This window comes from Haemorhous mexicanus, chromosome 4 (assembly GCF_027477595.1).
Source record: "Haemorhous mexicanus isolate bHaeMex1 chromosome 4, bHaeMex1.pri, whole genome shotgun sequence".
In the NCBI taxonomy this organism is placed as follows: Eukaryota; Metazoa; Chordata; class Aves; order Passeriformes; family Fringillidae; genus Haemorhous; species Haemorhous mexicanus.
Window position 1 is genome coordinate 19,633,176 of NC_082344.1, and position 14,772 is coordinate 19,647,947.

A 14,772-nucleotide genomic window follows, 5' to 3' on the forward strand; every position below is an offset into this window, starting at 1 on the left:
AGTTTATTGAAGTTGGATTGAGAGAATAATCTGAGGGATCAAATGTACAGGTGAGCTAGTTAAAATAGGATGCTGCTGAACACTTACTATCATTATTAAATATTAATTTAAGCATTAGTAATTTTAATATTTAATGTTTAATCTTCCATTTAATTAAAAAAATAGGAAGCATAGTGAGAGGCTGGTTTTCAGATATATCTTGAGATCTTTAAAGGCCTTAGAAGGGCAAGGGTCCAGCCAAAGAAAATGAGAGCAGGGACAAGAGCTTGTAAATGAGTAGTAAAATGAGTAGTGCAGTTAGGAAAATCAGGGAATCTTAGATATGAAATTCTCTTCTGTTAAGAACAGGAAAAACAGTCTTATGGATGTTGTAAAAATGCTGAAGTAGTCGGTGCGGCCTTTGTTTAGTTTTCCTGGAAAGGCTGTAGTCAGATATTTGCTAAAATTGAATAAAATTATATGATTGGAATGCAATCAGATTATTACTTCTTAAAAGAATAAAAAAAGAGAGAAAAGCCAGATGATCTCTGATCTCCTGAATGATTCTGAGGAGGTGGTTTGGGAAGGGAGTTTGTCAGTAAGTAGAGGACAATTAAAATCAGTGTGCACAAAGGAAATATTCTAGTGTGGCTTGTTGAGAGTAGTCTGATTAAACTTTTTTTTTTTTTTTTTGGTAGCCAATGCACTTAATAAGGGGGGAATATGAGGAGTCTGCCTTGAGTTTTATAGGATTTCTGCCATTGTTCAAGCTACTGAAGTATGCTCTGAAAATAATTCTTTTTAAAGATCTTTTTTTAAGAGCTTTTGAATCTGACTTGTAAATGACTCACTTTTAAACTGTGGAGTCATGAAACGTTCTCCTGGAGAGTTCAGTTTTGAGTGTATTTTCAATGTTCCCTGGAATGTGCAATACAAAGTTGAAAGGATTGCAAGCACTGTACAGCTAAGGGTTGGAATTAAAAGCCATCTTGAGAAGCTTGGTTGCAGGTTGGAAATCAGTGTAACTAAGCTCAGTTCACAGGAACTGAGGGAGGAAGAGAACACAGGAATAAAAAAATCAAAGTCCTGATTAACGGAAAGGGTGTCAATGAACAGCAAACAGTATCCTAAAAAATACTGGGCACTTATACTGCATTTGAGCACTATAATGCACAGTAAAACCAATATTAATTGAGAATTATGTTGTTTCAACTACCCAAGTGTTGCTTTGTCACGTTAACAAGTATGGGTAAATATAAAGACAAGGGAAGAGATTACTCTGATGATAAAGGGCCTTAGCTAAAATGGTCTGGTTATTTTTTTAAAACAACAGTGCTGGATAGCTAGACTCTGCAAGAATATTAGGTTTATTAAACTTTATGAGGGGAACTTGAAAGGCATAGACGTTCTAGAAAAGAGGAAACTAAGATCAAATTTGATGAGTGCCTTCACATTGATAGAAGGGTTGCTGTGTGAAGGCCAGTGATTAACGAATCTTTGAGTTCTCTGTAGATCAAGAGATGCTTGTTTTTGGGTGGTGATACTTGATTTGGATGCTAAAGTAAAATCTTTAGCTTTTAGGTTGATGAAACCTGAAGCTGGGTGTCAACAGATCTCTTGCTGGAGAAGTAAATGTCTGGACAGACATCTCTCAGGCACAGTCAGGTCTCTCAATGGCCCTTACAGGTGTGTATTTAAATAGTCCTGTGCATACAGTGTGGTGGAATTGCAAGCTTTAATAGGGGAAAACTGCTTTGGAGTCTGCAAGTTTCCTTGAGCCTAGATTTTTAGGAAGCTTTAGTAGGAAAGGCCCATGATGAATCCTTCAGTATCTCCTCTTGGGTGTGTTGTGTGCTTACACAAGGGTTTGCTTTCAAGCTCTTAAAGACGTCTCCTGCTGGTACCCTGAGAACAACCTGGCTGGTTTGGTTGGGGAAGGCAGACCAACCATTCCAGAAGGAAGTCCAACCATTTAAATCCATTTCACTCTCCTCGTAAACTGTGCTTGCTAAAACATCTTCAATTGGCTGTTACACGGCTGAAATGTTTTCTGGAAAAGAAAGAACTTCTGTGAGAAAGATGAGGGATTGAGGGATAAAGAGTTCTAGGAGGGGAGAAAAAGCTGCTGCTTTGTATTGAGAAAGGATGTGCAAAACACAGAGGGGAATGGAATAATGAAAGTGTGGCCTTGATCATGTAGTGAAGACATTCTTATTTTCGTGCTGTTAATAAGGAAACAGCAGCCTGTTAAGGATCTTCTGGAATAACTGAATGGGATGTTTCCAGCCAATGCTTAAAGGTGCAGTGTGTCTTTCCATTTTTCAGCACATCTAGGAGAAGGCCTTCTAAATAAATTGCCTCTTTTTACACAGCCTAAAAAAAATAAAGAAAAATTTTATTAGGTGACTTAAATTCCTTTTAGAGCTAAGTATTTATGTCTCATTTAAAATGAGGTACTTTTACTTCTGCTAGTAAAATGTCCAGGAGTGTTGCTAGAGTGACCTGGTCTGTTGCTACATTATTTTTCCTCAGTAATTCTGTCAGCTTTCAGGTTTTAAAGTTCTGAGTATTGGTGAGCTACATTCTATCCAGAATGTATTGTTCTTGAGCAGAACTTCCCTCATGGAAATCTGACTCATTTAGTTCAACCATTGAAAATTTTCAGTCTTTCTCATCCCTAGTACACAATATGTGGCTGATTTATTTGCTAGCAGTGGTTTGGACTTGAAATTTTGGGGGTTGAGAATCTTTTACTGTTAGATAAAAAGAAATAAGCTCAGTTTAAAACCACAGGGAACTGGAATGGTGTTTCTTGCTGTGTATTTCAGACCCCCAAAATGTAATGCCTCCAACTTTTGAGAACCAGTGCAATACAAGTCTTGCATTATTAAGCTATTTAGAACTTTGCTCTTTGTGCTGAAGCTTATAAGAAAGATCAACATCATTATCTTAAGGTATTCTGCATATTTTGAAAATTCCAGTAATTTTTTTCTAAAAGCATATATAATGAAGTTTGTGATGTAATCTGATTGAGCAATGTAATTTCTGTGATTTACCTTGTTTTGATGGGATGTTTGCATAGTCTTTGTGTCTTAAGAGTGGGATTTGGAGTTCTTGATTCATTTTCTCTTTAAGGCAAAAGAGTGCCAAGTCTTGCTGATGATAATATTCAAAAGATGTTTTTTATGATGTTTTTGAGATGTGGTCACTTGCATTACAAGTGAACAATTTAGCTTTACTTTGGAAGGTTGAAATTTCTGTGCATATTTTTACAGGTTGGAAGAGAAGTATTTTTGGTGTCTGTGGAAATCTGAGAATTAAAATGAATCCAACTCAACCTCTCTTAGTTCATTGTCACAAAAGTAAAAAAAAAATGCTCAGAGGTTGGATTAGAAGGTCATTTGAGCTTTAAAATTCACAAATCCAGGATAACAGTCTCCTCAATGCTTAATAAACATAGTTTGAATTTTGGTGCAGCATGGGGGGTGGGCTCGTTGATTTTTGAAGGTCACTTCCACCATTCCAAACCATTTTGTGAAAAATGTTTGTTTTTCAAGTAGCTATGAACGAAATGTTTTAAAATTTTTTTCCAAGTTTTTTTTTTTTATTTAGATGGCATTAGAATTAGTATGTCCATGAATATGTATATGACATCTGTAGGATTAGCTGTGTAGTGTCCAACATCTCTTCTGAGAGCATGGTGTTTGATTTTGTCTGCAGCCTTTTGCGACGCTCGCTGTTGTCAGTATTTAGATTTTTCTACACATGCATTTATTTCTTCAGATTTTGTTTATGGTAGTTAGGACCGAAGTCTTGTGTATGAGAAAGCAGGTAAAATATCTGTGTCAAGCCTTATGCTTGCAAAATTAAAAGAAAATACTCAAGGGCCAATAGGAAGTGTTTGGTGCACTAGAGAATTCAGATTTCTTGTAGCTGCAGATTCACTGGGTACATAGAAAATGTTGTCTCTGCCTGGTGTCAGTTCTGTAGTGGGTAAGGCGTGGGTCTTGTGGGTCCCAGCCTAACTCAGTCCCTTTTTTGCTATCTGGAAGAGGCACTGGAAGACTTTTTCTGAGATTAGCAGAGCATGATGTGATGTCATGCATGTAAGCAAAGGATGGGAGGTCAGCTCTAATTCTCTGACTCTCTAGTTCTCTATGTTCAATTTTAGGCTTTCATGTAGTTCTTTTCATGGAACTTATGTTTCTTTGGAATTTTTAAAAAATATTTTAAGCTACTTCCTAGGAAATAGTCAAGTGCTCTGTACTTTACAAAACCCAGCCCAATTAAGTTGTAGTGTATGTGGTGATAGTCTGGGTGCTGAGGCTGAGTGTGATTACTTGAACAATGCAAGTCACAAGGTAAGGATTCAAGATGAAGTTGTAAAGTTCAGGAAATGGTCTGTGAATAAATGTGGCTATAACCAATTGCTACAAATTATACAATTTGTTTAAACTCCCATTTCCTATTTTGGAGAAGGATCTCTTGCTCTAGTTTCTGAATTTGTAGATTAAGAGAACTTTTAAGTGTATCTGTGGGAGAGAATGAAGTTTACTGCTAGCCTGTAAAAACCAAATTCTGAAACCCTGACTAGCTCTATATGGATAAATTAGAATGAGACAAGTAAAGTATGTCTTGTGAATGTTGCAAGCGTGTTTTGAGTTCTTAAGGACACAAAATTTACACATATGTGGAACCTCTTACATATATTGTACATATATATTCTATATATTTATACATATTACTTTATATATATAAATGAAATGCTCAACAGACATGCAAAAATGTATGTGTGTATATGTATTAACCACAGATTCTGTAGGCTGTTATAAAAGTGTGAGGCCAAAGAATTAAACTGACTATGTGAACAAGCAAAATCCTTGAATTTTTCTATCAAGCTAAAAATATGTCAACTAACTCCCTTGTTTTCTCTCACTAGAAATGACCACCCCAAACAAGACCCCACCTGGTGCTGATCCAAAGCAGTTAGAGAGGACTGGTACTGTTAGAGAAATAGGCTCACAAGCAGTTTGGTCTCTTTCATCCTGTAAGCCAGGTAAATTAGAACAGTGATGTAAAAAGTTGAATGTACATTTATGTTTTGGGAAGAAGACATCCACACCAGTAAAACTGCTGTAGTGTAGCCTGTAGTTACTGCAAATAATGTTGGCCTTCTCTATACAATATGAGGTTATAAATATGAACAATATTTACAATATGAAAGTTATAACTGTATCAGAAATCCTTCTATGAGGAACTATCTGATATGAACTAAACAGAACTCTTACATATTTTATATTAATTTTTTTTTCATTTACATGGTGAACAAACTAAGCCATGTAAGCAGAATCACACCCACCACAGTGAAATTGTTTCTGTGCTTTGACATTTTGTCTGGGTGTCTTCCATTTTTAACTAAGGATGACCGTGCAGCTGGGAGACCTAAATGTTCTGCCTGAACTTTGTAACTTTGTGTGGGCTTAGCTGTTAGAGGGTGGCCCTAAATCTCTGCAAGTAAAATGAACCTGTTTTCCTGAGGGGCAGTTAGTGATACCTGCTCAGAGTATCTGAAAATCTGTATTCTTTCCCTTTGGGGTGGTTGAGTTGTTAGTTCAGAAATATTTATTGGGAATTGATCAGCTGTTTTGCTGCAGCCTAGGGTTAGTGATCCCTTTATGTCACAATATTTTGCTCAGGCTGAATGACTTTGGTCTGAAATCCTGAAATATTGGAGAAAAAATGTCTCGTGGTTTTGTTGCTTAAACAGGCTGAAGGATTTTTTTTATTGCAGTTTAAACTTCAGCTGCTATATTGGAACTGTAGCTAGTGTGGACAATCAATAAAAGGATGTGATTAGTAAAAGGATAATGAGGGAATAGAAAATACAAAGCTGGAATTGCTTCTTCAAATGTGATGGCATTAACCTTTAGGAATACTGGTTTTGCCATCTATTGCCTGTTCTAGCTAGTACTTGAAAAAGCAAAAATATTTCAGGACATGACTTGAAAAGAAAATGTTACATTTGGCTAAAATTTTATAGTGAATGGTCTCTGTTAATGATTTTTCTTTAGTTCAGCAGTTAAGTTACAGAAGATGTGGAAAAGTCTAACTGTTAATTATTGCTTTGGCAACCAATATGAATTACTACTTAACCACTTGAAATTCCAGGACATGTTGACATGGATTCGCACCCCACAGACCTCAACAGTATTGAACCTCTGCAGATTCACCTATTCCACTTTTGTGTCAGAAAAGCATAGGTGAACCTTGGATATCTAGATGTATTTCTAATATGTTATAACTTGGGAGACATTAGTTTGTAACAGTTGAAGAAGAGCTACATTTGCATCACAGAAATGGGATGTTCAAGACTATCATATTTTCCTTTTTGTTAGGGTTTGGAGTGGACCAGTTACGAGATGATAATCTAGAAACTTACTGGCAGTCAGATGGATCACAGCCTCATTTGGTGAACATCCAATTTAGGTATGGAAATATACTCCCTGTGGGTTAGGGTGCTTTGTACCATTCAGTAAGATAGGAAATCTGGAAGTGCAAGAACTCCTGGGTTCTCTACCCAACTGGTAAGAAGTCAAATAGCATTTCTAAAAATGAGATTTTCAAATGTTATGATCACTAAATGTCTAAATAAGCAATGAAAATGAATGTGTAATGGTATGTCAGTTGTGACAGCATCACATTTACTCATGTAAGGTGACTTATGTCCTGATTTTGTGTCTTTGAGTGTCATTTGGAGGGTAGATGGCTCCTATGTAACCTAACAAATGAGTTTGAGAAACCTTTTTTTATTCTGTCCTGCACAGGATGCTTTCAGTACTTTTTCTTTAACCAAACTTGAGATGTTTGTCCCCCTTTTTAATTTACTTTCTTGAGAAGGCCTTGTTCTAATAAGAGAGCCCATATTTGAAAAGCCTAACTTAAGCTTCATTATGTGCAAATGCTTATTTAGCATCTGTTTCTTGGTATACTGATATTTCTGAAGGCAGTCAAAGGAGAATGGTTAAAATCAATACTGTGTGCATAATGTAATGTGGAAAATCACCTAGTTCTTCAACAGCACGTTTCTTATGAATCACTAGGCACACTTATATTCATTTTCAGAACATTTAAGTCCTTAGTTATTGCATTCTAGCAACAAACTCATCCTGAATATTTTTCTTTATGATGCTTACATAGCTTGTGTTGCTTCTTGCAGAAGAAAAACAACAGTGAAGACCTTATGTATTTATGCAGACTACAAATCTGATGAAAGTTACACTCCAAGCAAGATCTCTGTCAGAGTAGGAAATAATTTTCATAATCTCCAGGAAATCCGGGTAGGTCAATGATGCTTTGCATTCTGTCTTAAAACAGTTCTCTCTTGTTAGGACATCTGATGTAATAAAGTGGTTTTTGGAGGTAAAATATGGCATTGTGTTGAAGGGGGAAAATGGCTGGGTTTATTTTGATATTTGCTTTTAGTTTTTATCTTGTAAATTTAGTAGATTGGTTTCAGTTATTTTTTATCAGACTCTTTTTATCAAACATCATTATAATTGAATATGTTATAAATTAAGTTTTACTTTTGAGTATCGTTTCTATTCTTTTTCTTTTTAATACTCGACAGTTATTGAGATGCAAAAATTTTGGATGGGATGAGGTTTTTTAACAATATGAAGCAAAATCCAATTTTCTGTTCTTCAGATTGGCTTAAGATTTTGAATGTGACTGAATTACAGTGTTTTGTTAGTGTTTTATTTATTAAAGTATTTTATTTATTAAAGTATAGTATTTTTTATGGTGATGCTTCTAGTCAGAACTGTGATAAGATTTGAATTGCCTTAAGTGCTTAGTTTTGCCTACCTTTTGGTTAACAGTAAAAGCAGATTTGAAATAATCCATGATCTTAGTAGACATCCACCTTGGAAACTAATCAGGTTACTTAGAAGTAGGTATCTTTGCTCATTCTGAGTCAGGGTAGCCTCATGTTTCAAATTCCTCTTCTCTGGAGCTCAGCAGTTACTGGCTGGTATTTTGGGAAAGTTTAACTTAACAGCCTTATATGGTAAGTATTACAATAGCAGAAGGATTGGGATGATGAGAAAAGGGTGGTGCTAAATCGTGGCTTGAAGTTTTACTTCTGGGATTTTTATTTTTTTCACTTTGGATTGTTGGGACTGAAAACCAAAGTCCCAAGAGGAAGTTGTAAATACAAAGCTGTAGATGCTATGGGAGTAAAAAATAGTGTAGCCGAGATATCTGTTAGCATTATGTATCTATCTATCTATATCCTTTCAATGATTTGTGATGTTCTCTCAAGTTTTGACTTCCACTTTTATCCTGAATATTAAATGGAAGGCTCTTGACATGTTTTATTTTTCTTTAATTATTTAAATATTCATTTGGAAAAAATAAATCATCACGTTATTTTGACTTTTATCAACTGTAAATTCTTTCCATCTTCCTAATTGTATTGTAGCAATTTGGGAGCTACACAGTATCTGAGGAAGGGCAGCTGGATCCTTTCACCTGTTAGGCTGTGGGTCAGTTTCCCGAGTATCCACTAGATGTCATTGTTGTCCTTAATGATCACTTTGATTTTTGCACTTTTATCTGCCCTTTTAATAACTAAATTATTATTGTCCTTTCTGTAGTCATGCTTAGTACAGCACTGTACATCTCGCTGCCTAACTTAAGTTTTTCATACAGTGGTAAACTCCTGCTCTTGAGGGTATGTGTGTGATTAATGTATTAAAGATCTGTAAAGCAATAAAATGTATAACAAGTGTATTAGTGTTTTCCAGTGTCTCAGGCAGTATTTCTTTAGCTCTTTTCTTGCGAAACACGGGATTCTATGCATAATGTATGTAGTTAAAAATGGTGCTTCTATATGAAACAAGTTACTAGCATTTTTTATGGTATATGAATGTGACTATAATATGATGCATGACAGAGTAATTCTTATGCATACCACATGCTCTTGTGCTTTTTTTACTTCCAAACTGAGGAGAAGATATGGTCACGCTTCTTATTAATGAGATACCATATTCTGATGCTGTAAAATGCTTGTGACTGTCATCACCATGATGTTACATGTTGCTATCAATTTTCTTATTTTCTAAACTGCTTGATACTCTTTCTTGAATTTTCCTTCAGTCTTGAAACTTTCTTCAGCTTCTCTGACACATGGGTAGGTTATTAAAGCAGTGTGAACTGTTATGAGCTCTTTACAGAAATCGGCTTAATTATAGAGTGATTCCATTGGCTTCAGTACTGATTAACTGGGTGGAAAATCAGGCTAAAGCATTTTATATTTTTCCATGGATGCTTGCCCAACTCATAGTGTGTAATGAATGTGTTTTCTTTCCTGATGGTCTAATTTTCAACACAATGCAATATGCTGTTGAGCTAAACTTTGTCACAAATATATGATCAGCTTTAGTTTGTATTCTAGTATGTAGGCATATCTTGTTTGGAACCTAAAATGAATTTATTTTCAGAATAAAAGGTTTCTTCCCCCTCGTTTGTACCCCATCGTAAGAGTGAGAACAGAACAGCCCTTGCAATCTGGCAGGATTATTCCCTTGCTCACTGCAGTTAAGGTGTGTGCACTCAGCCTTCTCCCATGGCACTTAAGTGCCATTGTATCACAGCTGTCAAGCTTGGAGAGCAAATATTTTCTCATTTGCAGTCATGGAGGTTTCCCACATGATGGTACAAACAGTCTGGATGGACCAGATAGTCTGTAGAGGCATTTTTGGAACAGCATCCAGACTCCTCAGGATATGGTTTAAGTTATTACACTTTTTCATTGTATGAAAATAACTCGCTGCAAAGGATATGAGTGAAATGCTGTCTGTGAGAGATCTCTGGTCTTGTCAAGTGATGCTCACCTGTTTATTGCATTTTACCTCTCCAAAACATTTAGATTTTTTGCTGAAAGGAGATTAAGTGTTTTAATGCTAAGTGCAAGTGGTATTTCAGGGTATAGTCTAAATCTATAATATATATACACATGTTGTATCTGCCATCAGCCTATAAAGTAGGATTTTTACATAGACTCAGGTGAAAGCCCTTTAATCTTAATTCACCTTTGTTGCCAATAGTATGAGGCCTTTGTTTTAGGTTTTTGTTGGAGTTTTTTGTTTGTTTGTTTGCTTTTCCTTTGGACTGCTGTCTGGTTTGTTTTCAGTTTTCTTCTATCCCTTTTGGCCTTGCCTGGTGTTTTGCAACCAGGTGCAAGCACAGCAACTTCCCTGGTGGCATTGGGTTGTGGCTGAGCACCACGGACAGGGCTCCTTCTTCACTGTTTGAAGAGATTCTGCGCTGGAGAGGGGAATTACCAACTGGAGGAATGCCTAAGCTGGGAGGCTTTTCCAAGAGGTAGTTTAGGAAGTGACCCCAGTGTTATGCCTTTACTACTCTGGTGTCCAGTGACTGTAGTGAAGAGGTTGGACTTAACCAGACATTTTCTGAAATCCAGCACTGAGCAATCTTTACCTGTTTTCTGTATGTGGAATGGACTTCTATCCTGAGGAGTGAGGACATGCTGGCTCGTCATAGGGCTGCTGCAAGGTAATCAACCAAGAAAATGTATTCTTGTGAGTCTCTATTCAAACATCTCTATGGTGCATTTTAAACTGCTTTCCTCTGAAGGTGGAACAACTCTAAAGGAGTTGTTGCTCCTTTAGATTCCTGACTAAGCTTCAGGTACTTTGGTTAGAATCCATTCCTCTGTGTTCTATGTTCCATTCAAGAAAAGAGGCATTTCTGACCCCTGATTATTCCTTGGGTTCAGGATGTCAATTAAAAATAGTCAGACTGCTTTCTGCAAACTACTCTTGATGCTAAGAAAAGACTGAGTAAACTTTAGTTTTATAGAATTTCTATCTTTCCTGTCTGTGTCTAGGATGTTTTGTAAGCACAATCATCACACCAGTTGTTCATTTTGATTGTTATCTTGCTGTTAATGCTGGCTGAGTATGGATTTGTTTCATCAGGATGCACACAGATGCACTGTTCTGTACATCTAAAATTTACTGGTGGTGGAAATCTGCAAAGCAGGGGAGTAGAATGCTCCACTGGTATTGGTTACTTATTAAACCTTGTCATGGGTAGGAATCAAATTTGAGAAAAAATGTTATTTCCATTTGTACTCTGTGCAAATTTCCACCTTCCAGCAGAGGATATTTTGTGAATCCCCAGCTGAGATGTTCATATGAACTCATCTTTACAAAAAAGAAGGCAAATTAAATGGTGTAACATCACTGTTCCCTGCCAATATCATCATCACTGTAGGTGATATGACCTTTTCATCATGCATGGTTTATGGAAATAACTAATATATGCTTCAAACTGTGGAAATTATTAACAGGATTACAATTTTCCTGCCCTTTGATACTGTGGAATGAAAAGACATCAGAGCAGAGCTTACTGTGCAGTCATGAAAAGTGCAGGTATTGAAATAGCCTTTTATGCATATGAGGTGTGTGTATACAAATAGGGAGGCCCACATTAGAGCTGGTAGAACACTGGATGATTATTTTGGCCCACACACTATAAGATTGTTAAGCATTTTTATCTTACCTTGTTATGAAGTAGTATTTTAAGAGAAATAAGCATCTCTTCTATAGAGGAAAACAAAACATGGGTTTTATGCTGTGGTACATATAAAAGATATTTTTTCTTTTGTGTCTGAGCATTCAGAAACAAATCTATGAAGGAACATTTTCTTGCCTCAGAAGGGCTCAATTAGGCAAGGGTACCTTTAAAGAGGCCCTGTATTTTTAATTCTGTCAGTCTGACTTTACTCTCTGAAGCAGAGGAAAAGCCATGTGAAACAATGTGGCAACAGCTCTGTGGCAGGCAGGAAGTTGATGAAGTACAGAGCTTTCCTCGGGGGAGCACAAGTACAGAGAGCCTAGGAACTGATGGAAGCCTTGAGTGTTACATATGTGTGAAAACCTCTCCTGCACTTACAACCTTTTTCGTGATTCTTCATTTAAATTCCACTATGGAAAAGAAATTGGAAAATCTACACCCTCACAGTAAAGAATTTCTTGCTAACATCTAATCTAAACCTTAGTTTAAGGTCATTCCCCCTTGTCCTATCATTACATGCCCTTGTGAAATGTCTCTGTTCTTTTTTGTAGGCTTCCTTAGGTAGTGGAAGGCCACAATTAGGTCACATTGCTACCTTCTCTTCCTGTAGCAAGTGTTTGATTACCTTGTTTCATCTCATTTCTGTGCATGAAGTTCTTGTAGGAGGATTTACAAAGATTTCCCCCAAATCTTTGTTTTTTAAATATTTTACTTCTGTAAAAATCTTTCTGGTACTAGTGGCTTAAAAATTCAGATTTTTAAAACTCTGTGTTATCAGTGCAGGTAAACTGTCCTCCAGCATGATGGGGGAATTTTTCATTGGCTTTGTAAGCTTTCACTATTGTATTCTAATTACAATACTTAAAACAAATTCTCTAATGGACATGAACAGGTTGCACATAGTGCTCTGTGTGTGAGGGGACAGAGCCAGATGCTTGAACTTTTTATATTGAAAACCAGCTGCAAATTTTGGTGAACATATTTTCTAGCACTCTTTTGAGGTATGTAGTATAATAATACTGTTGTAGAGTAGTAATTGTATTAGGGGAAAAATTGCTGGTTTTTCTTGATAGTTTCTTACCTTCTCTATATACCTGAAAGATTTATGCAGGGAAGTCTTCAGTAATGGAGATCAGTGTACCAATAGACCAACCCCTTTACCATTCCTAATTAGTATAAATGAAGGATCTCTTTTTCACAAGTAGATATTGTTATGAAGGGAGTACCTGTATGGCAAATGGAGCTCATGTATATGTTAATAAAAGTTCTGTGAGAGCAGGGTCTGGCATTTTTCCTCTTCGCACATTTTGCCAGTGGCACGGCCGTGCTACTCATGTACAAAAGCTCTAGCTAGAGCTGTGGAATAGTCTTATTTTTTTTCCCTAATTTTATTTTTAACTCTACCAACTTCTGCAGCTGATTTACACACACACACACACACGCACATGCACATGCACATGCACACATTGTGCTTCTGGCTTTTGTGAAAACACTTCTTGTAGCCTTTAGCCCTTAGTGCTACATATAGCTTTGTTTCTTTTAAACCATGGCTTTTTCTTTTTAATGCCTGGATACAGCAGAGATGCTGATCTTTCTCCCTTTGATAGCATTACCAAATTTTTAGAGCTCTTAGAGTGATCAGTCAAATTTCTATGTTCTTTAGCTTCTAGGAATTGGTCCACATATGTATATTGTTGATATGTAGATATGATTGTAGATCTTATCTATTTAAAACAGTAGCCCCCATGCCCTTCACTGCCTGAAATTTCCAAGTTGTAATCAAACTTATGTGCTATCAGGCTGAGGGAAGAAAAGCATGTTTTTCTTTTACATGCTCAAAATGTAGTGAAAATCCCAGTGGACAGTCGTGTTTACAAGGGTAACTGTCTGCATTCAATTGTGGGTTATAAAAGTGCTTGCTTGAATAAATACACAGAGCTATCAGACAGAACAACCAATAGTTCGTTGGACTAATTGACCTTGTCAGTAGAATAGAAACACTTGCAAATAAAATTCCCATTGCCAGCAAAGTTGCAACTGAAAACCCCTGAAGAAACTGTGTATATCCTCTAACTATCTTGGAATGCAATGATTCAGGCAGCAGACATGTGCAGTGGGAGGGGGCAGGAGGGGGGAATCATTAACCAAAAAAGTTGTACATACCAGCAGTTTTCAGTGGGCTCCTTTTGCAGCATGAGGCTGTATGCATTCCTCAAGTCATTAAGTAGCTCACTTTCCATATTCAGAATTATGCTTTCTACCAGTTGTTACTACTTTTACCATCCCTTGGGTCCCCCTGTATGATTTGTTTTGCTGGTCTGCTTTTATTATAATGTAGCCTTTTCAGAAAAGGCAAAGGTGTTTGGCTGGTAACCACAGCATGTTGTAATGAGGGTGGAGTGTGTTTGTCATTCTGCAGCAATGGTTGACTTCCATGAATGCCAGTGTCTATAACCACACAGGCTGTGGCAGTTTATCTTTTTGAATATATTCGGATTGCATAACAGTGGAAAAGAATCACAGTAAATATCAGAATATCTGATCTTCCAATAAAAAGCATGATGGAACCATTTTTTTACTTTACCCAGTGATGACTCATGTATCTTCCCATTAAAAAAAGGAAAATATTTCACTCCAGAAATAAGTCTTCACAAGTGAATTAGTCATATATCAGACATTTCCTTTTAAAAGTTTGGATAATGTCACACAGGTGGAAGTAGTATGAAAAAAAAAAAAATCAGTGAAAGACACAACAGGCTTCACTGTGTACTATAAAAACATGATTTTATTTTGGTTAGAAAACAAAACAGGAAAAATGGCATTTGGAAAATAAAGTCTGAAAAATGGTCCAGTTAGCTGCTAAATAAACTTCAGAGATGAAGGTTTAAAAAAAACCACCAAGATTTGTAAAAGGAGGCGGAGGGGAATAGTGTATTTCACCTTAAGTAAGGGACAATGTGTAATAAGGGATTTTGTGGTTTTACAGCTCGGTGCATGTGTTTGAAAGCTGTTCTCTCAGCAACGTGGGTGGCAGGTTATGCTACCATATAATGTATTGTAGTTGGCTCTCCACACTTGTCAGGGTTAGCGTTCAACCATTCGGAAAATTTTCCCATTGTTCTATCATGTGAACCAAGGCTAGTGTTGAATTCCCAATAACCTTCTGCAGGAAAAAGAGGTTTAATTAGAAAG

The 14,772-nt window shown here is 36.6% G+C and overlaps 1 protein-coding gene across 5 annotated transcripts in view; it reads left to right on the plus strand.

Moving 5' to 3' along the window:
- Window positions 1-14,772, plus strand: part of ANAPC10 (anaphase promoting complex subunit 10) — a 33,111-nt gene that overhangs the window by 2,010 nt on the left and 16,329 nt on the right. For 4 of the 5 annotated variants that reach the window (XM_059843998.1, XM_059843997.1, XM_059843996.1 and 1 more), the window contains exons 2-4: window positions 4,919-5,035; window positions 6,375-6,465; window positions 7,196-7,316. In XM_059843998.1, the coding sequence (XP_059699981.1) occupies window positions 4,921-5,035; window positions 6,375-6,465; window positions 7,196-7,316 (327 nt within the window). In that variant the 5' untranslated portion in view covers window positions 4,919-4,920. Of the gene's footprint in view, window positions 1-1,553; window positions 1,666-4,918; window positions 5,036-6,374; window positions 6,466-7,195; window positions 7,317-14,772 lie in introns of those variants that run through there. The other variant, XM_059843995.1, reaches the window with a different exon arrangement.